The sequence below is a fragment of the Onychostoma macrolepis genome, chromosome 01 (genome assembly GCF_012432095.1).
Source record: "Onychostoma macrolepis isolate SWU-2019 chromosome 01, ASM1243209v1, whole genome shotgun sequence".
In the NCBI taxonomy this organism is placed as follows: domain Eukaryota; kingdom Metazoa; phylum Chordata; class Actinopteri; order Cypriniformes; family Cyprinidae; genus Onychostoma; species Onychostoma macrolepis.
Genome location: NC_081155.1, coordinates 30,859,434 through 30,883,616, shown reverse-complemented (window position 1 = coordinate 30,883,616; position 24,183 = coordinate 30,859,434). Strand labels below are relative to the sequence as shown.

At 35.4% G+C, this 24,183-nt stretch overlaps 1 protein-coding gene across 8 annotated transcripts in view; it reads right to left on the bottom strand.

Moving 5' to 3' along the window:
- The window catches only part of lrba (LPS responsive beige-like anchor protein), a 275,213-nt gene that overhangs the window by 34,984 nt on the left and 216,046 nt on the right, over positions 1–24,183 (bottom strand). The window contains exon 47 of one of the 8 annotated variants that reach the window (XM_058770127.1): positions 12,232–13,353. The exons of the other annotated variants lie outside the window; for them this stretch is intronic. Coding sequence (XP_058626110.1) covers positions 13,333–13,353 — 21 coding nt within the window. The 3' untranslated portion in view covers positions 12,232–13,332. Of the gene's footprint in view, positions 1–12,231; positions 13,354–24,183 lie in introns of those variants that run through there. 8 annotated transcript variants of the gene reach the window in all.

Genomic DNA, 24,183 nt, shown 5'->3' with positions numbered 1-24,183 from the left:
AACTTTATAAGTGATTGATGCTAGCAAAAATTTCAGAAATAAAACCGTTGCATGGCTTGGGTTGGTTAAATATTAATGAGATATATTTTGAAATTACATATGTATATTTTTTTCTTTCTTTTTTTAACACAAGTATGCATGCAAAGGTGAGAAATAATTGCTTAGTTTATAATCAGGATGGTACTTAATACGTATCACTCTATATTAAAAAACTATACTTTATACTACATCACTCTGCTACATTTCTATTTTAACGTTAAAATATTTTGTCACAGAAAAATATCAATTATTTAATCAGATAATTTAATAAAATCAGATAATGAGATAATATGTAGAATACCGTATTGTCCCGAATATAAGACGACCCTGATTATAAGACGACCCCCCCCCCCCTTTTCCAGATGTAAAAGTTTTGTTTTTTTCTCTTCTCTCTATAAAACACATTTTTTTCTTAAATTATTTTCAAATTGCATATTTTTCCTATTTTAATTTTTGTTTTGAAAGTATAGTAAATACTGGTAAAATGTACCAACAATGACATTGAAAAATATACACTTTTTGATATACCATTGAATTAACAGGTAGCCCATCTGAATTATGTAACATTTAGGCTATCCATCTCTTAGTAGCCTACCAAAATTTTTATATATAATCTTATTGTAGTCTTCAAATCTGGGTGCTGTCTTCTGTTTTAAAATCACTTACAGAGGAAGTTTGTTCCCATCAGGTTAACATGACAGTCACGACTCGTGCTGCTGTAAGCTTTTCTTTTTCTTTTGTTTTCACTCGCGATCTTTACAAAACACATTACATTACATATTTCATGGCACACTCGTTTTATGCGTTTTTGGCGCCACCTATTGTTGTGGGTGTGTTATTGACATGTCAAAGTCTAGACCCCGAATATAAGACGACCTCGTTTTTTCAGATGCATTTCCAAGAAAAAAACATCGTCTTATATTCGGGTCAATACAGTACTTTATTAATAATATTAAAAATTCACAATTTCATAAAGAGTTGATATTTTTCTTTGATTGTTTTATTAGCAACGCACAGCATTTATTGTAAGCACTTGCCTAAAACATGGAGATTTATTCCACTTATTCTATTTGCCTACAACAATTTTATTAAAAGTAACCTGTTCCTCTGAGTCTTGTAGTTTATTATGTGGATGGATTGACCCGGTACTGTTCCGTGACTTGTCTGTTTCCAAATTTAATGCAGAGGCTGATGGGCATTTAATGTGGGCCGCCATCTTGTGTCAATCAGCGAGGGGAAACAAAGAGGGGGGCAATGTTATTGGACACCAACTCTCCAGAGAACTGCCTTTATGTTAATCAAGGAACTCTAAAATCAGGAATGAGATGGGAACCCTGCTCAGGGAGGCCTGACCTCATCAGAGATGCAGAGAGCGTTTGGTAGGGTCTCCTGAGGCAGGGGTGTCACTCTGAACCCATGCTCTTTCATCAAAAGTGGAGGGGGAGATGTGTACCTACAACATTAGATTCCTTTTTAAAAATGACTACACCACATACGCTAACCCAGAGGGCATGCGTGTATATATACAAAGAAATGTAAGTGATTTTGCAGTAAAATGTCAGGTTAAGATGTTTGATATGGCAGATTTACATCTGTCTAAAGGCTATCTCATAAATGTGTTGTCTCTTGCAAAAAAAAAAAAAAAATAAATAAAAACCAGACTGGCCAGTTTACAAAACAACACACACACAAAATCTTTTTGTATCTGACTGACCAGTTTAAAAAATCAATAGAAAACAAAACATATGTTAAAGATTTCTTGAGAGTAGGGGAAAAGAAAATTAATAAACATGGGGTGTTGTTTGTCTTTGCAGGTTTTTAAAGGAACGGTTTACCTAGGAATGAAAATCATTTTTGCTAATTCTGATGTCGCTCCAAATCTGCATGTATTTTAAATATTTTTATGAATTAACACACAGAACTTACCACATGATGACAAAGAACAAAAGCAGCATCATAAAACTATCAAAATGTTAGACATGAAGATATAAGTCGATAACAATGTTTAATTTTTCATCACAAAATCCTATTTTATTCCTCCTGAAGATCTGGAACATCATAACACATTTAGCCTATTATTTGTATTTTATGGTCAATTTGGGATCTTGACAGCCATGGTCACTATGAATTACTGTTGTGTTATTATTCAAAAATATTTCTACATTTGTGTTCCATAGAAAAAAGTCAGCATATGGGTCTGGAATGACACGAGGGTGAGCAAATAATAAAAATCTTAATTTTTTGGATGAACTATTCCTTTAAATTCATGTATATGTACAAAAGAGGCCCAGGAGTGTGTAAGATGCAGCTCATTAAGATTGCTCATATCTGGAGAGCATTATTGATGTGCCAATTAGTAGAGGCAGTATGTCCCATAAAATCCACCGGGAATCATCAGCATTATGGAAATGTGTGTGTGTGTGTGTGTGTGTGTGTTTGTGCGTGTGTGTGTGTGCGAGCTGGTGATTGTGGGGTGAGGTATCACAGCTGCTGGATCAAAAAATTAATTCAATTTTATTTCAGCACTGCTTTTTGTGCTGTGGGAAAATGCTGTAAATGCATCAAAAAAAAAAAAAAAAAAAAAAAAAATATATATATATATATATATATATATATATATATATATATATATATATAAAAATAATAATAATGACATCTCAAAAACCTTCAAATTTCAGTGTATGCACTAACTGATGAGTTCACTGGTAAATAAAACAGCACTGAAGGCTTTGTTATAACAGAGATTTTTCTAATTTTTCCTATTTTCATTAGCATCAGATTTCCAAGCAAAAACCTAGAGAACACAAAGTATCGCAAGCCACTAATGATACTTTCAAACATGTCTTTTTACGAGATGGATCTCTGAGCTCTTATGACTTTCATTGACCATTTCCCTGTCTTTAGCAGCCCTTTAAAAGCATTTTAAGGACTTAGAGGTAACCTGTCTGTAGCCATGTTAAAATGTCACATAACAAATCAATCTGGCTGTTTTGCATTAGAATACAGGGCTGTCAAGGGCAAAGCAGTGCAATGGTGAACACATGGGTGGATGGGTTTATTTGACTGGCAGCTGGATTGGACAGTATTGATTAAGAGAGATTGTCACTAATCACACATGTGGACAGTGCGATGAGACCTCGACACATTGACAGACCACAGAAATAAAACACATGCATCTATGGAACAGACAGTGAAACCTATCTCAAACTGTGAAGCTTTGTTTCAATACTTCATGTCTTTTTAGTTATTGATTTATTTATTTGAGATGTATTCATGTAATAAGCTGGATAATGTACAGTTGATCTGATCACATTGTTGAGTTTATTTTGCAAGAGTCAACAGCTAACTGTGCTGATGTCAGCATAATTAAACATACCATTCTTCATCTACAACTAAGTTCTTCCACATCGGAAAACGAAATCCCTGCAAACGACACCTGTAATGTTTATTGTCAATCAAAAAGGATAAGCAACGTCTAATAAATTACAACTAAATTACAACAATCTTTGTAAAGTAAAAAATGAATGCAGCGCGATCAAATTGTCACGCTGATATTTTTGATGCAAGTGTGTGAAGTTTGCAGCCAAAAGCACTACACTCTAATTTTGATATAAGGGCTGCCCAGAAAAGATAGCAAGAAGCATATATATTTGTAAGTAGCATATACATTTGTAAGCCTCGTTCCTTAAGGTGTAGGCCTACATATTATGACAATTTAACATTATTTTTCACAGTATCAGTTTTAGTTTAATTAAATTATGAACAATGAAGGAATTGAGATGAGTTTCTGTATGCTGATCGTGTGTTCTGCAAGCTATTTTTTCAGTGACTTTCAAAAAGTCACACAAATGACACCTCTACTATAAATAACATTTTAAATTGTAAATAAAATCATGACAAATTAAATTATAAATGGAAATTATACATTCAAAAATACATAATTAGACATAAAATTATAAAATCTTAATAATTGTATTATAGGAGACATATTTGCTATATGTTAACTATGAAGAAAAGAGACATTTAAAAAGGGCTATTCATATAGTTTGTCTTCATACTGTTTTTTTTTCGGGATACAAATAATCTTTTCCCATCTTTGTTATAGCAAAGTCCATAAAGGATATCTATCTGAATAAGCTGTATATTTTCATTTTCCATTTTTTATTTTTATTGACTGACCTCTTCTTGAAACACTTATGTACCGGACATGGCCTGCCATGAATCAATTCACAAGCTTTTAACCAGCACGTGAATTCACATAGGACTGCTACTGTGATCCTGTGATTATTCCTTCAGACCATTTTACAGAAGGTAATAGACACTGTACTCTTTACCAGCAATGTGCAGTCTAGAAAAACGACTGACCTGGACACTCTGGTTCAAGATCAAAATCACGGATAAGCTCTGGTAATTATTACTTTACCCCACCTCCCCATACAAAACTAATTCTGTCTGAATAGGCCTAAAGAAGAGACCATAATTAGAGGTAGCAGAACAAGACCCTTCATCCCAGAATGCATCTGGCTGAGGTGCAGTGCAGAGAGAATTATTTGGATAGCTGTTTAAGAGTGGCAGGGCCTCTCAAATGACTGTGATTCAGTCTGGTTCAGTCTGATTCAGTCATGAGACAAGCATGTGTGTGTTCACAGCACACAAAGAATGATTAGAATAGATGGCTGAGCTGATTAACTTCTACTATGAGCTCTGGTACTCCTTATTTGGGAGTCACACTTGTGGTCTTCATGGTCAAAAGTGACCGGACACCTATTTTCCTTTTTTTTCCCCCCAGTAAAATCAATATAACATTTTTGTTTAATAATATTTTTTCATTTTTCTTTTGTATTTTGAGAGAATTTCACGGTACTAATTCATATTTATGCATTGTTTTTATTGCATTATTTGCATTGTCTAATTGTTTTTAGACATAAATACTTATTTTTATTAAGTTGTGGGTTTGGATATATATTTAGACATTTTCAAAGACAACTTTTTGTAAAGGTTTTTTGGGTGGTTTGAAATGTTGATTTAAAGCGTCAGTTTTCGAATTATTATTACTACAGTCAAACCTGAACACAGAGAAAGAATTTTGTTACACAAAACATTTAAATTCTATAACAAATTTAACAAAAATGAACAGGAATGTTTTATCAGAGCTTAATCCTTCTGGGTCTCATCTGATTTCCTCTTATTTCAATCTTCTGACGCATTATGGCTATATGGTTATAGCCATACCAATTAATTTGAATGTGTATAATTGTGTGTGTGTGTGTGTTTCTGTGAGTGTGTGTATGCGTGTGCATGTGTGAATGGATGTGTTGGTTTTGCACTCTTGATGTTTTAGAGTTTCACCCCGTTATTGCTGTGTAATTTTTTTCTGCATTGTGGAAGATTTGTAGATACACACAAAAAATTGCAGAATTTTTGGTGTTTTTGTCAATTTCCCATTCATTTCCTATGGTCAGTCATTTTTGACCGAAGACCACTATTTTTTTTTTATGACCACTTAGCCTGCTCTGATCAAGTGTTCACATTACAAATGCCAAGTCACCAAGTTTCATACCATTCCGATGAAGCTGTGATTTTTAAAAATTCAAAACAAAAATGTTTTTTCGGTCAAAAGTGACCGAAGAGCACCAGAGGGTTAAGTCTATAGAGAGCAACTGATCAGGTAATGATGTATATTTATTCTGAGAATAAGTGGTAATGTAAATATTAATAATTGTATTATAGGAGACATATTTGCTATATGTTAACTATGAAGAAAAGAGACATTTAAAAGGGCTATTCATATAGTTTGTCTTCATACTGTTTTTTTTCGGGATACAAATAATCTTTTCCCATCTTTGTTATAGCAAAGTCCATAAAGGATATCTATCTGAATAAGCTGTATATTTTCATTTTCCATTTTTATTTTTATTGACTGACCTCTTCTTGAAACACTTATGTACCGGACATGGCCTGCCATGAATCAATTCACAAGCTTTTAACCAGCACGTGAATTCACATAGGACTGCTACTGTGATCCTGTGATTATTCCTTCAGACCATTTTACAGAAGGTAATAGACACTGTACTCTTTACCAGCAATGTGCAGTCTAGAAAAACGACTGACCTGGACACTCTGGTTCAAGATCAAAATCACGGATAAGCTCTGGTAATTATTACTTTACCCCACCTCCCCATACAAAACTAATTCTGTCTGAATAGGCCTAAAGAAGAGACCATAATTAGAGGTAGCAGAACAAGACCCTTCATCCCAGAATGCATCTGGCTGAGGTGCAGTGCAGAGAGAATTATTTGGATAGCTGTTTAAGAGTGGCAGGGCCTCTCAAATGACTGTGATTCAGTCTGGTTCAGTCTGATTCAGTCATGAGACAAGCATGTGTGTGTTCACAGCACACAAAGAATGATTAGAATAGATGGCTGAGCTGATTAACTTCTACTATGAGCTCTGGTACTCCTTATTTGGGAGTCACACTTGTGGTCTTCATGGTCAAAAGTGACCGGACACCTATTTTCCTTTTTTCCCCAGTAAAATCAATATAACATTTTGTTTAATATTTTTCATTTTTCTTTTGTATTTTGAGAGAATTTCACGGTACTAATTCATATTTATGCATTGTTTTTATTGCATTATTTGCATTGTCTAATTGTTTTTAGACATAAATACTTATTTTTATTAAGTTGTGGGTTTGGATATATATTTAGACATTTTCAAAGACAACTTTTTGTAAAGGTTTTTTGGGTGGTTTGAAATGTTGATTTAAAGCGTCAGTTTTCGAATTATTATTACTACAGTCAAACCTGAACACAGAGAAAGAATTTTGTTACACAAAACATTTAAATTCTATAACAAATTTAACAAAATGAACAGGAATGTTTTATCAGAGCTTAATCCTTCTGGGTCTCATCTGATTTCCTCTTATTTCAATCTTCTGACGCATTATGGCTATATGGTTATAGCCATACCAATTAATTTGAATGTGTATAATTGTGTGTGTGTGTGTGTTTCTGTGAGTGTGTGTATGCGTGTGCATGTGTGAATGGATGTGTTGGTTTTGCACTCTTGATGTTTTAGAGTTTCACCCCGTTATTGCTGTGTAATTTTTTTCTGCATTGTGGAAGATTTGTAGATACACACAAAAATTGCAGAATTTTTGGTGTTTTTGTCAATTTCCCATTCATTTCCTATGGTCAGTCATTTTTGACCGAAGACCACTATTTTTTTTTTATGACCACTTAGCCTGCTCTGATCAAGTGTTCACATTACAAATGCCAAGTCACCAAGTTTCATACCATTCCGATGAAGCTGTGATTTTTAAAAATTCAAAACAAAAATGTTTTTTCGGTCAAAAGTGACCGAAGAGCACCAGAGGGTTAAGTCTATAGAGAGCAACTGATCAGGTAATGATGTATATTTATTCTGAGAATAAGTGGTAATGTAAATATTACACTGCGGAGAGGTAAGAGTATATTTAAGTCCTCCTATTTCTAACAACAAACAGCATGTTTGCCACATTTATTCATTAAGGTATTTTTATATTTTAGAACTGTCAAACGATTAATTGTATCCATAATAAAAGTTTGTGTTTATATATGTGTGTGTACTGTGTACTAGAGATGCGCGGATGAGCTCAAACGTCACCCGAATCCGCTGCTTCAAATAAATTATCTGCCCGCCGCCCGCCACCCACCCGCACCTATATTTTTCTCTGATATAAATAACCGACCCTACCCACACCCGATCGTCACTTTACAATGATTCTAATTAGACTAATTCTTATTTTTGCACGATGATATGATGAATGGATGGTTCATTTTTAACAGCAGATTCAGTGATGTGAGAGCTGATATACGTCTGCCATGCATTACGGCTCCAACGCGGCCACCGGAGCTGATCACCGTCGCTCTAGTCAAGTCAGTGCTTGTGTTTATACCCATAGACAGTGGCGCCTGCAGGTGTACGGCTGTACGCACTGTGCGTACCATGAGCGCTCAGACTGACCTGAGATTTGCCCCGCAAACATTTCAGCAGTAAATTATAGGCCCGTATGTCCCGTATTTCTGTCGACTGAACCAGCCATGCCATCAATAATGAATGTATCAGTCTTTTGCATGCCAAAGTCAATTTCTGCTTATAAACATTACGTCAAATAGGAAGAAAAAATCGTGCTACACGCACTTTCATGAGATCGGGTTAGACTACAATTAATTTTACAAATGGGAATACAACGAATTCATGACAATGTTTTACATTCAATACCCTTAAAATTTATAGTTAAAAGTTCTTTAAAATCATCTGGAATGCAATAAAGTAATTTTAAAAGCTGTTTTTAAAGCATTTGCTGCATGGATTAAAAAATAGGCTAATAAATAATTCACATATCAGACAAAATTGGTTGCAGAAAATCCTTTACATTTTAAGGAATTCAGAGCAGAGCAACATTACAATCTGAAAAAATAGAATCGGGCCTGTTTTAGGCTTTTCTTTATTTTCATATTTTAGACGGTGATGAAAAATGACTCGCCGACCCTTTATAGTTCCGAATGATGTATTACTCTTACCTTTATGAGCAAAAAATACATCGTATTTTAAGTTGTTTCCACTATCAAGAAAAAATGCAAGTGGCCGCTCTGGCGCCTCCATGTCCTGCAAAGTGCGCTTCAGCTTCCACTCTCCACACAAAAGATTAGATATGCACCTAGCGCATTTATATAGTTCAAACATTTAAACTAACATTGTGATATGCTTGAACTGTTTATTTCTATAGATTTTATTTTAGGCAAGTCGTGATGATTTGAGAAGGCTAAATTGATCAAACATAGGCTATGATCAGCTCACTGTCTGCCGCTGGCCGCTTGGTCGTTATTTAAAAAAACAAAAAAAACGTACATTTAACGAACAAAAAGTGCTCCAAACGTTTTTATAAATTAACTTTATAAAAAACTAAACAAAATATACCATTAATATTTACCATTACATACACACGGAACAAAACGTCGTCGGAGCTGTAAGGAGTAAAGGTAACAGGCTAATACAATGATAATAGGCTGCTTTTAAATGAACATTTAATTAAAAAACAAAAGTTCTTCTTTGGCCAGATTATAGTCTACACTTTCTTAATAGCATAAACACACGCTTTACTCCATTCAAACTTTATCTGGAATGCCACTGTATCTGTCACTGCAACTCACTGCAACTTCCCGAACAGGCGAACACACACAAAAATAAAATCTGCGTGTCTGTTTGCCTGATGGAAAAATTAATTTAAAACACGTTCATATTTTAGAGAATATTTGCATCACTAATGATTTATCTCATCCACCTGCGACCCACCCACAATTAATTATTTTTTATTACATGACCCACCCGACCCGCGGATTACCTGCGGGCCCCGCGGATACAACCGCCATCCGCGCATCACTACTGTGTACGTAATTATTATATACACACATATACACACACACACACACACACTCTTTTATATATATATATATATATATATATATATATATATATATATATATATATATATATTAGTGCTGTCAATCGATTAAAAATTTAATCGCGTTAATCACAGTCATGGACTAAATTTAAAATACTAGGAATTACCTATAAATGTGTTAAAAATAAAGAAATGCATGAGAAACTAGTTTAAGGAAACAGAACCTCTCACACTTCCGCCAGGTACGGGTCATAATCCTTATTATTCTTTTATCATTATTCTTTTGTTTTTATTTAGCCATTATCAGCCTTTATACTGGCAATAACACGTTTACCAAGCCACATCGCTTCAATCCCAGTATACATTTACCCAACTATTATCAAAAGTATTTCTAAATGAATACAACAAAACATTATTGCGACCTTACGTGAAGTATTATGACAAAATGCATTATGAAGAAGAATTGGACCTGTTCTGCAGCTGCATTAGAGCTAATATTAGCATCATGCTTCATAAGACAATTTATGAGATTAATAGTACACTTTTACTCAGAACTCCCTTCAAACCACCATCGAGTGTTTGTAATAACTTCCTTTTGCGATCACATGTGGAATTTGGTCGTTTACTGTTGTTAAAATATGCTATTTATAGCCTTTTATATCGCTGCACAAATGAGCATTTCAGATGTACACATTCACCTCAAGGAAATCATATACAAATATCCTATCGTAATCGTGTGTTTATTATCTTATCTATAGTAGCTGTTATCAAGTTTATTTCTGCTGTGTAAAAGCCTTAACATGTATGCTCTGGCTGAAACTCACGTTGTTTGTGATGTTACAACCGCCTCTCCGTTCTTAAGTTGCCAGGGATACATTCCAAGTATAATACACATTAGTAAAAGGATCTATTTTAATTTTTATTTGTCTATATACACCTTGGGTGGCCGTGGTACATTATAAAAGTAGCCCAAAAAAAACACAACCCACGGCTCTGTAATTTTTCCCGTGACTGCATTTTCAAAATAGCCCACTTGTGCCGCTGCCCTGGCAACACTGGTTCGCTGTATCCTCATCACACAATGATAGATAACCTTACACGCTGCGATGACTGGAAGAATCTGGGGTCAAACCTTATCAAACGATTAATTTGCGTAAAAAAAATATTAACGCGTTACAATTTTTAGATTAATCGCATGTTTTAACGCGTTAACGTTGACACCCCCATATTTATTTATATATGTATATACAGAGAGAAGATTTTTTTCAACACAGCATTTCTAAACATAATAGTTTATTTAGGAAGCTTGGAATATTTGTAATATAAATAGAAACAAAATTATAACCAAGAATAAAAAAAGTATACAGGCCAAAATTATTAGCCCTCTGATGTTAATAGTCAATGGTGTATCTCTTTCGCTTGATAACAGCCTTTATTTGTTTGTTGTAGTTCTCAACAAGTTTCAGGCATGTCTCCTGAGGAGTTGCAGCCCATTCCTCCTTAGCAAATCTCTCTAGCTCCTCCAGATTTGTTGGTCTCCTGGCATGGACTCTGGTCTTCAGTGTGCCCCACAGATTTTCTATTGGATTCAAGTCTGGGCTTTGTGCAGGCAGTCAAGGATGTTCACTTTGCTCATTTGGAGGTAGTTATACACCAGAAATGAGGTATGTTTTGAGTTACTATCATGCTGGAAGACATAACGTTGACCCAAACCATCTTTTGTTGCAGACTGCCTGAGGTTGTCTTTCAAAAACGTCTCGTAGTCTTCTGTTTTCATAATTCCTTTGTCCCTGACGAGATTCTCAGCTCCAAACGCACTGAAACATCCCCACAGCATTACACTCCCACCTCCATGTTTCACTCTGGAGACGGTGTTCTTTGGGTTGAGCACCTGTCCCTTCTTACTCCAAACATAGGCTGTTCTTGACACTTGAAAATGCTTTGATACACATATATATGCTTCTCCTTCTTTGTGAGCATTAACAATTCTTTTTCTCAAGTCTAAATTAATTTTTTTTTGTCTTGCCATGATGACAGTACATATTAGTTTTGTTTTGAAAGATACTAATCCTCAGTTTACAGTGTAATTTAAAGGCTTAGAGGATTAATTAGGTTAATTAGGTAAGTTGGCTTAGTAAGTCATTGAACAACAGTGGTTTGTTCCGTAGCCAATCAAACAGATCATTTCTTAAGATGGCTGATAATACTGACCTTAGAAATTTGTATTTTTTAAATAATTATTTTATTCCAGGCAAATTGAAATAAATAAGGCTTTCTCTAGATGAAAAATATAATAAGAAATACTGTGTAAAAATTCCATTGCTCTGTTAAACATCACTTGGGAAATATCTGAAAAAGAACTGAAATTTCTGAAAGAAATGGAGATGCACAGTGTCGCCAACTTAGTGACTTTGCAGACCCCTTTAGTGACCCCCCCCCCCCCTTTAAAAAACCCTGCCTAGCGACAAATCTTTAGAGTTTGCCCAAACCTTATTTAGTTACACAGATATTATGTTGCTTCTCTAATTTTACATGCAATTATAGCCGAAATCACAGCACAGCTATTGTCATTATCTTATGTGTATTGGATTTCATCAGACGATGGCTCGATTATCAGGATTTTTGTGCAGATTAACATCTTGGAAAAAAGAGCTGGTTATGTAGCCTAGTCTTAATGGGTCGTGTTTCAGTCACTATTTCATATTCATTCCATTGTCTGACAACAGAAACAGTAAAATATACCAATGAAAACAGTTTTATTGAGAATTTAGCTGCATCAAAATACAGTATGTGGGCACAGATAGGCAAACAAATCTAATAATAAATAATAAATGTACATTTTGCATGTTCAGAAGAAGTGAGCTGCCCTGTCCTGCAAAAATGTAAACAGGTTTGTGTAAGTAAATTGCTCAGTGCAAAGAAAGAGAAGTAATGGGAACCTGGTATTTCTTTTTTCATGTGTCTAATAGACATCAACAAGTTATTTGAAAAACATCTATGACCTTTGAATCATGTCTAGTCTTCATGTTCTATACTGACTATGGTTATAATAATAATAAACATACATTTGGATGAAGCATCCATATTTGTCCATGCCCATGTTGATTAGAGTATTAAAAAATTGACAAGTATTAATTTAAGGTACATTTAGAACAAATAAAAATGTGCGATTAAGTTAAATAACTACTTTGGTACCATTTCTGCTTATGAAAATTAACTCTCTTTTAAATGTTCAACTACTGTCTTTGTGACTACACATCGGTCATCTGTGAACATGTATACATGAAAAAACAGAGTAATGCACCAGGTAGCTGTACAGTGTAATGACCTTTCCTGTTTCCAGTATAATGCATCATAACCCTAGAAAAGCCCAGGCCAATATCATTCATGAGTATATCATTCTCTGCCTATTATGGCTGGGGTACATGTAAGGTGACCCTGAGAATCCCCAGAAGTTTAGCACAACAGAGTCATATGAAGCAGCAGTAAATTAAGATGCTCTGCTGTTGGTGTGAATGTTGATATCTGGGGTCAGTGACTTCCATGATGGATGTCCTAAACTTGTCGTCCTTGTCGAGGTTGGTTTGAAATGCAGACGGGGTGAGAGTGATTGTGTGTGTAAGTGTGAGAGAGAGGCCAATGAGTTGCACCCATGCTGAAAATTAATTTCTCCATTTATTCACAGGGCATGCTTGAGTGAATGACTGTGAAGGAGAAATTCAAGGCTAAGACGCATTTCTTCCTATCCCACAACAAACAATCCGTGCACACATGCACATCAACAGGCTAAAGAGAGAGAAACTTCTGGAGTCCAGTGAAGTGCGTCAGCTGCAGTGGATCACGGTATTTCACAGGCTCCGCTCTACTCCCTACATTACATCACAAAGGAGGAGGAATCATCATAAAACAGCTCATGACAACACTAGCAGATACTGTGCAGACACATGCACTCTATTTCACTCTATCAGAAGCTGAAATGGGAAAAGAAACCAACACAAACACAGTGTGAAGAAGAGGGCAGATTCTAAGAAATATCTGTTTTCATGTTTATGTGAGACTAAATAGTAAGAAAGTAGTCATTTAGCTAACATTTTGATTCAAAGTGACTAACAGAACACATAAAGGTTGTTTTATTGGAACTCTAAAATTAGTCTGTGATGTGTTATGCTGGCGATGGAGTCATATGGGAGTGAACTTGGATAAGAGAGCTGCCATTGGCCTTAAAAGTGGACCTTTTTTGAGAGTCTTGGGCTATGTTTACACTAGTGCGTTTTCGTTTTAAAACGCATGACTTTTGCTAAGGTTATGCCTGTCGTTTACACTACTCCAGCGTTTTCGACCCTCTTTCGAAAACGCTGCAGACCCCATTTTAGTTTGAAAACTACGGGTTGCGTTTCAGTGTAAACGGACCAAAATAGAGACTTTTGAAAATGATGACGTGGCTGCCCACATTCACTCTGCGTATCCTTGATGACTGTGTAAACAATAACATTATGCTCATTGTTGTACCTGCATGAGTGGTCATGTGACATGCATATGGAGACGGAGAACGTCAGTGTAGACGAGGATCATTTTCATTTTAAAATGCCGTTTTAAAACGAAAACGCACTAGTGTAAACAGGGCCTTAGTCTCAGTATTATTGTAGTACTTTTTAAAGTTATTTTAGTATATTTAGTGTTTATATTTAGTTTATTATAGTATTTTAGTGTTTTTATACTATCATAATTTTTATTAATATAATTAATTAATAAAATTAATAATATTATATATATACAGTGGGTACGGAAAGTATTCAGACCCCCTTAAATTTTTCACTCTTTGTTATATTGCAGCCATTTGCTAAAATCATTTAAGTTCATTTTTTTTTCCTCAATGTACACACAGCACCCCATATTGACAGAAAAACACAGAATTGTTGACATTTTTGCAGATTTATTAAAAAAGAAAAACTGAAATATCACATGGTCCTAAGTATTCAGACCCTTTGCTGTGACACTCATATATTTAACTCAGGTGCTGTCCATTTCTTCTGATCATCCTTGAGATGGTTCTACACCTTCATTTGAGTCCAGCTGTGTTTGATTATACTGATTGGACTTGATTAGGAAAGCCACACACCTGTCTATATAAGACCTTACAGCTCACAGTGCATGTCAGAGCAAATGAGAATCATGAGGTCAAAGGAACTGCCTGAAGAGCTCAGAGACAGAATTGTGGCAAGGCACAGATCTGGCCAAGGTTACAAAAAAATTCTGCTGCACTTAAGGTTCCTAAGAGCACAGTGGCCTCCATAATCCTTAAATGGAAGACGTTTGGGACGACCAGAACACTTCCTAGAGCTGGCCGTCCGGCCAAACTGAGCTATCGGGGGAGAAGAGCCTTGGTGAGAGAGGTAAAGAAGAACCCAAAGATCACTGTGGCTGAGCTCCAGAGATGCAGTCGGGAGATGGGAGAAAGTTGTAGAAAGTCAACCATCACTGCAGCCCTCTACCAGTCGGGGCTTTATGGCAGAGTGGCCGACGGAAGCCTCTCCTCAGTGCAAGACACATGAAAGCCCGCATGGAGTTTGCTAAAAAACACCTGAATAAGATTCTCTGGTCTGATGAGACCAAGATAGAACTTTTTGGCCTTAATTCTAAGCGGTATGTGTGGAGAAAACCAGGCACTGCTCATCACCTGTTCAATACAGTCCCAACAGTGAAGCATGGTGGTGGCAGCATCATGCTGTGGGGGTGTTTTTCAGCTGCAGGGACAGAACGACTGATTGCAATCGAGGGAAAGATAAATGCGGCCAAGTACAGGGATATCCTGGACGAAAACCTTCTCCAGAGTGCTCAGGACCTCAGACTGGGCTGAAGGTTTACCTTCCAACAAGACAATGACCCTAAGCACACAGCTAAAATATCGAAGGAGTGGCTTCACAACAACTCCGTGACTGTTCTTGAATGGCCCAGCCAGAGCCCTGACTTAAACCCAATTGAGCATCTCTGGAGAGACCTAAAATGGCTGTCCACCAACGCTACCATCCAACCTGACAGAACTGGAGAGGATCTGCAAGGAGGAATGGCAGAGGATCCCCAAATCCAGGTGTGAAAAACTTGTTGCATCTTTCCCAAAAAGACTCATGGCTGTATTAGATCAAAAGGGTGCTTCTACTAAATACTGAGCAAAGGGTTTGAATACTTAGGACCATGTGATATTTCAGTTTTTCTTTTTTAATAAATCTGCAAAAATGTCAACAATTCTGTTTTTCTGTCAATATGGGGTGCTGTGTGTACATTAATGAGAGGAAAAATGAACTTAAATGATTTTAGCAAATGGCTGCAATATAACAAAGAGTGAACATTTTAAGGGGTCTGAATACTTAGGACCATGTGATATTTCAGTTTTTCTTTTTAATAAATCTGCAAAAATGTCAACAATTCTGTTTTTCTGTCAATATGGGGTGCTGTGTGTACATTAATGAGAGGAAAAATGAACTTAAATGATTTTAGCAAATGGCTGCAATATAACAAAGAGTGAACATTTTAAGGGGTCTGAATACTTAGGACCATGTGATATTTCAGTTTTTCTTTTTAATAAATCTGCAAAAATGTCAACAATTCTGTTTTTCTGTCAATATGGGGTGCTGTGTGTACATTAATGAGAGGAAAAATGAACTTAAATGATTTTAGCAAATGGCTGCAATATAACAAAGAGTGAACATTTTAAGGGGTCTGAATACTTAGGACCATGTGATATTTCAGTTTTTCTTTTTAATAAATCTGCAAAAATGTCAACAATTCTGTTTTTCTGTCAATATGGGGTGCTGTGTGTACATTAATGAGAGGAAAAATGAACTTAAATGATTTTAGCAAATGGCTGCAATATAACAAAGAGTGAACATTTTAAGGGGTCTGAATACTTAGGACCATGTGATATTTCAGTTTTTCTTTTTAATAAATCTGCAAAAATGTCAACAATTCTGTTTTTCTGTCAATATGGGGTGCTGTGTGTACATTAATGAGAGGAAAAATGAACTTAAATGATTTTAGCAAATGGCTGCAATATAACAAAGAGTGAACATTTTAAGGGGTCTGAATACTTAGGACCATGTGATATTTCAGTTTTTCTTTTTAATAAATCTGCAAAAATGTCAACAATTCTGTTTTTCTGTCAATATGGGGTGCTGTGTGTACATTAATGAGAGGAAAAATGAACTTAAATGATTTTAGCAAATGGCTGCAATATAACAAAGAGTGAACATTTTAAGGGGTCTGAATACTTAGGACCATGTGATATTTCAGTTTTTCTTTTTAATAAATCTGCAAAAATGTCAACAATTCTGTTTTTCTGTCAATATGGGGTGCTGTGTGTACATTAATGAGAGGAAAAATGAACTTAAATGATTTTAGCAAATGGCTGCAATATAACAAAGAGTGAACATTTTAAGGGGTCTGAATACTTTCCGTACCACTGTATATATATATATACACATACAGGTGCTGGTCATATAATTAGAATATCATCAAAAGTTGATTTATTTCACTAATTCCATTCAAAAGTGAAACTTGTATATTATATTCATTCATTACACACAGACTGATATTTTTCAAATGTTTATTTCTTTTAATTTTGATGATTAGGAGCTTACAGCTCATGAAAGTCAAAAATCAGTATCTCAAAATATTACAATATTACTTAAGACCAATACAAAGAAAGGATTTTTAGAAATCTTGGCCAACTGAAAAGTATAAACATGAAAAGTTTGAGCATGTACAGCACTCAATACTTAGTTGGGGCTCCTTTTGCCTGAATTACTGCAGCAATGCAGCGTGGCATGGAGTCGATCAGTCTGTGGCACTGCTCAGGTGTTATGAGAGCTCAGGTTGCTCTGATAGTGGCCTTCAGCTCATCTGCATTGTTGGGTCTGGTGTCTCTCATCTTCCTCTTGACAATACCCCATAGATTCTCTATGGGGTTCAGGTCAGGCGAATTTGCTGGCCAATCAAGCACAGTAACATTATGGTCATTGAACCAGCTTTTGGTACCTTTGGCAGTGTGGGCAGGTGCCAAGTCCTGCTGGAAAAAGAAAACAGCATCTCCATAAAGCTTGTCAGCAGAAGAAAGCATGAAGTGCTCTAAAATTTCCTGGTAGATGGCGGCGTTGACTGTGGACTTCAGAAAACACAGTGGACCAACACCAGCAGATGACATGGCAGCCCAAATCATCAGACTGTGGAAACTTCACACTGGACTTCAAGCAACATGGATTCTGTGCCTCTCCACTCTTCCTTCAGACTCTGGGACCTTGATTTCCAAATTAAATGTAAAATTTACTTTCATCTGAAAAGAGGACTTTGGACCACTGAGCAACAGTCCAGTTCTTTTTCTCCACAGCCCAGTTAAGATGCTTCTGATGTTGTCTCTGGTTCAGAAGTGGCTTGGTAGCCCTTTTCCTGAAGACGTCTGAGCGTGGTGACTCTTGATGCACTGACTCCAGCTTCAGTTCTCTCCTTGTGAAGCTCTCACAAGTGTTTGAATCGGCTTTGCTTGACTGTATTCTCAAGCTTGTGGTCATCCCTGTTGCTTGTGCACTTTTTCCTACCCAAATTCTTCCTTCCAGTCAACTTTGCATTTAATATGCTTTGATACAGCACTCTGTAAACAGCCACACCTTTCAGTAATGACCTTTTGTGACTTACCCTCTTTGTGGAGGGCGTCAATGTTCGTCTTCTGGATCATTGTCAAGTCAGCAGTCTTCCCCATTATTGTGGTTTGAAAGAACAAGAGATACCCAGAATTTATACTGTAGGGATGGTCATTTATTCAAACTCAAATGTAAATATTCTAATATTTTGAGATACTGATTTTTGACTTTCATGAGCTGTAAGCTCTAATCATCAAAATGAAAAGAAATAAACATTTGAAATATATCAGTCTGTGTGTAATGAATGAATATAATATACAAGTTTCACTTTTTGAATGGAATTAGTGAAATAAATCAACTTTATGATGATATTCTAATTATATGATCAGCACCTGTATATATATATATATATATATATATATATATATATATATAGTCAAACCAAACATTTTCCAGACACCAGATATAGTTTTATATATATATATATTTTATTTTTTTTTTGGTAACACTTTAGAATAGGGAAAACTTATTCACTATTAACTACGACTTTTCCCTCAATAAATTCCTAATTTGCTGTTTATTAATAGTTAGTAAGATAGTTGTTAAGTTTAGGTATTGGGTAGGATTAGGGATGTAGAATAAGGTCATGTAGAATAAGGCATTAATATGTGCTTAATTAGTACTAATAAATGGCTAATATTCTATTAATATGCATGCTAATTAGCAACTAGTTAAGAGACCTTAAAATAAAGTGTTACCTGTTTTTTTTCATACAGTGGACTACCAGTAAAATTGATAAAAATTTGGGATCAAAACTATACAGAAACTTTAACTTGACCATGTTTTGCTTTAGTGTTTTTCTTTAATTGCTAATGCAAGCTTTTTACACCACAGACTGAACAAAATTAAGCAATGCTTGGTAATTTATAATGAATAAAAATGCTATTAAAATTTTTATTCAACAATTTATTCAACAAAAATAACCCTGGTCTCTGTCCACTATTGGTTAGGTCATCCCTGACAGTGTTTTGTTGTAGTGCTTTGTTTCCTTTCCTACTTATTTCTGAAAATACTAAAAATAAAGAATTAAATACTTTCCAAATGAATAAATAGCATATTTACAATATTTTAAATGCATGAAAACATTTATACATTTAAAACATTAAAAAATATATAAAATTCACTGACAAAAATGCTGTAACATGTCATGTCATGCCAAGGCCAATTCGAGACTAGTTGTTCACCACTGTGGTTGGTAGTTGGTAGGCAAAATTACCTGCAATTTCCCACCCTGTCAGTATTGACGGTTAAGGTACAGTAGCCACATTAGCAACAGTGTGATCTGAGATGCATTAGGACACGGCTGTAGATGTGTTTGAACAGAAAAGAATGCATGAGGAGATGAGATGAGAATGCAAACACTGATGACCTCTGACATGGCAGACGTCTGTGGTCTTCACATGGAGACATGCAGCCTGTGGACATGCTGTGGGAAACTCAAGAGTTTCGTGACGTTCTTCGTTATAAGACATGACACAGACTCATCCTCTCAGTTTAGAAAATGTGTTCAGCTACACGTGTTCAGCCCTTGTGATGAAACTAAAATCAAAGGCACAAATAAACCTCAAGCTCATCATGTGATCTCACCATTAGAATATTATGTTGACCTTCAGTTCCCACACAAGGCAACAACACTTAATGGAATCGCCCAGAATCCCAGCACACTTAAGTAAGTGCAAAAAGCTGTCATCATATAAATCTGACAAACTTCAGGACACCGCGTTCACGGGTGTATGTCAGTCCTGAGTGTGTTTTTACTCAACTTAAAATGACATTTGTCTCTCAGCAAAGTGTGAGCTTGACTTAATGCCGATTCAGTTATCGGTCCCAGCTGTACAGCCAATATGAACTTCAACATAGTCCAACACCTAGAGCTAGAGCTTGTGCTCTAAAACAGGGGTTCCCAAACTTTTCCATTCCATCACCCACCTAGACAAGTATAATCTATTTCAAGACCCACCAAAATATTTGAGTTCAAAAAACAATTGACATTACTGTAAGCTTAATCTTAATTAAAAATTTAACATGGCAGAAATGAAGTATTTAAGAAAAATAACCATTTTATTTTATGGTACAACTGTAAAATTTCGCTACTGATATTCACGTTTTAATTTCTTCATTTTCAGACATTAATGAGTCTATGAATTGCATCCATAAAATCTCGAAACATGCTCACTCCGGTGCGGATATGAACTGTAATTCACGCTGCGTGTGTTGTTAAAATCGTCACAGTGTTCAGCGCAGAAAATGCAGAGGGCAACCCAACACTTTTTTTTTTTTTAGCAAAGTATAACAAGCGAGGCAGAACTATCTAAAACAGTTTAGACATTAAAATATTTGTGAAAATTTTTTAAAAATAATAAACAGATGTCTCATTAAAAAAAAATTAAAAATAAAAAACCGAGATGACAATTTACTTCAGCCAGAAATGTACTTTTGCAAATGGTTAAATAAATGTTCAGCGATATCTTCAAAATATTTTTGAACTTTGGCACAAAAGCTTTTTCTAAATATAGTGATGATACGTCAAGGAAATAACAGGACATTTTGTAAATTTTATTATGCTAGCATGTGGAAATGTTTAAATCATGTAGTTACAATTAAACACCCGTGTTTGTGCCCGGCTCACCCCGTAATGTTACATGTGAAATGCTTTTTACAGACCATTTCCTTATTGGTAGTATTGGTCGCGACCCACAGTTTGAAAACCCCTGCTTTAAAAGACTTGACTGTTCATTTCAGAAATGTTCTAACACAGTACTGCACATATTACTAAATAGTTAGCTAACACAAATACTTGTGACAGTATCTCTGTTCCAAATCCTAGTGAGCTTCCTCACTACCTTCACTGTTAGCATACAACTAAATATGCCACACAACTAAAGGTCATTGCACACGGAGTCCGAAAATTTCATCCGAAATTTTCGTACGTTAAAAAATAAATACGACCTCATGTTATGTCAATCACGTTTACACACTGCCTCCGAAATTTTCGTCCATCATAAAAAAATTTGAGAGGTGTTTTGACAGTTCAGAGCCACCGTACAAGCGAACGCCAAAATCCAGAATGGCGATTGTCAAGTTCATCCACTTCGTCTTGCAGCACAAAGCGCTGTATATAGATCCTTGTACACTGAGTTCACAGAATTTGGTTGTCTTGTTTTTAATATGTGGCTCTAGTATCACTAGCAAAGCATCAAACTGAGCCACTGACATCCTGAAGTAAACTTTGACTCGCCCGTGATAACCCGCTGCTCCTTAATAAAGGAGGGGGAACTCTCCGTCCTCTCTATATCTCAGGATTGGATGGACCCAATATTTCCTTTCTTTTTCTTTTTTTATGAAGCGAGAGGACAACAAAATCATCCTCAATGCTTGAAGACTCCATTTAGTACTGTTTTGCAAATTTTTTCGCAACAGATTAATGAATACGCATCGGACTCAGTGTGCAAGGTTTCTGTGCGTGACAAATTTTTAGGATAACGAATATGAAAAAATTACCAATTAATTAATACGAAAATTTCGGACTCTTAACATGGAAAACTTGACTCTAACAGATATGAATCCAGTTTAATATAGCAGCAACATTGAGATTCTTATGTTTGGTAGCAGCCTTCTTGTCTATGACTCAAAAGCCAGCTCTTGCGTCAGCATCATGGTACTCTCATGAACGCACAGACAAGACTGACACGAAAAAGAAGAAATTGTTGAATAAAGTTGTTATTTTTGTTTTCTTTGTGCACAAAAAGGTTGAACCACTGATGTCACACGGACTATTTTAACGATGTCCTTACTACCTTTCTGGGCTTTGAACGTGGTAGTTCTGTTGTTGTCTATGCAGGGTCAGAAAGCTCTCAGCTTCCTTCAAAAATATATTCATTTGTGTTCCGAAGGTGAATGAAGGTCATGAGGGTGAGTAATTAATGACAGAATTTTAATTTTTGGGTTAACTATCCCTTTAAGCTGTTACAAAGAGCAGCAGACCTGGTTGTACCACAGCATCATGTCCTGGTTTTGGTGCATGTCAAAGTCTTTTTCATCAGTTTCCTATAATCGGCAAATACGCCCTGACATACAAGAAAGCGCACACGCACATACATGTATATACAATCTCCGTGATTCTATCTAACAGTCCCCTGTCACTGTGCCGCTCCCTTACAGATCATATGGGCATTTCTATCCGATGGGTCTGATGGGTGCAATGCTCTCTATGGATGATAACCTGTCATCTGCATTAGTGTCTGTGTTTTTTTGTTTGTTTGTTTTTTTTTTTTGTTTTTAATAATACGACTTGAGTCTGGTTGATAATAATAAGAAACGTTTCTTGAGAACCAATTCAGCATATTAGAATGATTTCTGAAGGATCATATGACTGAAGACTGGAGTAATGGCTGCTGAAAATACAGTCATGGCATTACAGGAATAATTATAAATAGTTTTAAAAAGTTCTATTACAGAGTAATAATATTTCATAATATTACTGTTTTACTGAATTTTTGATCAAATAAATGCAGCACTGGCGAGCATAAGAGACTTTAAAAAAATATATAATAATAATTGAAATTATTCTAAACATTTGACAGGTAGTGTATATTATGAAAGTGTTTCCTTTAAGATATTCTGCATCTCTTTTGCATTGTACACTGTAAAATCTAACAAATGTCCTAACTCAATTCTCTTTGTTGACTTCACTTTAAGTGCTATTGTTTGTTTACCTTACTGATGTAGATCTATTAAATCTTACTATTTGTGCTAAAAGTCCTAGTTACTCAAATGTCCCTAGCTAAGGTTACATGATTTGTTTGAGTGCTGTGCAAGCCATGTGATCACTGACGTCATCAGGGTTTGGATTGAGAATTTTCTGATCAACGGCCATCTTGTTTTGTAGACCTCGGCTGATAAACAATAAAACTGGTGAGTGTTTATACATATAAGTTTGAGTTTAATGTTAAGGAACTTGATTACATGATATTAAAGTCAAAGTTAATGGATTAATGCACGTGTTTATGTTATATGTATATATATATATATATGTATATATATGTATATGTATATGTATATGTGTCATTTTAATGTTTTAATTATTTATCTATGCTTTTGTTTTACTTCAATCCAGTTAATAATTGCTGTCTTTTTGAGATTTTTGTGACAACTTTGCACAACAGTTTGGAGATGTTATCACATCACAAAAGTAAGTACTTACAGTCTTTTAGATATATATTTATGGTCAGTTACGTTTTATCTGCTGTTGTTCATGAATTAACGGAGTTGTGTTTATCTGCATCATCATATTACAGACCCGTGCCTGCTGGATTAATATGAATTTGAGGAGATATGAAAGGTGATTCCAAAGCAATACGTACATATATGAGGTTAGTTTCTTTAATATAATACAAAGTGCATGAGTGAAAATTATGCTAAAGATATTGATCATTAATGTGTTTTTGTTGTTCTACAACTAATCACAGTTTTTTTTCTCTAAATCTCTTAATCGTGGCAGGACAGACAACTTGGAGAAGGTATGTGACGACTTTGCTTGGCAGAAAAGGATGTTTTAAAGGGATAAAGGGATGTTTAAAGGGATCATTTTAAAGGGATCATTTATTCATTCTTCTACTGTCCCAGATGTATATGACTTTTTTCTTCAGATAAACACTAATCTAAAGATTTTTAGAAAAATAATCCATCTATGTGAAACCATATAATGCTAGAGGATGGGACCCTTAAAGTTAATGCTTCAAAAACGAGAGAGATGTTGTGAAGATGTCTTTAGTAGATATTTATTCCTCCACTGGGCTCATATGAATTACTGTCACAATTGCTGTGTGTGGTTTTTTTAAAGCATCAAATATGGACTCAAAGAGATTGATTTTTTTTTTTAAATCGTTGTATTTATCAGAAGAAAGTAATATACATGGAGGTTAGCATGAGGGTGATAAATGATGAGAATTTTAATTTTTAGAACGACTACCTCATTAAATTAAATGGATTGTCAGCAAAATAAAAACA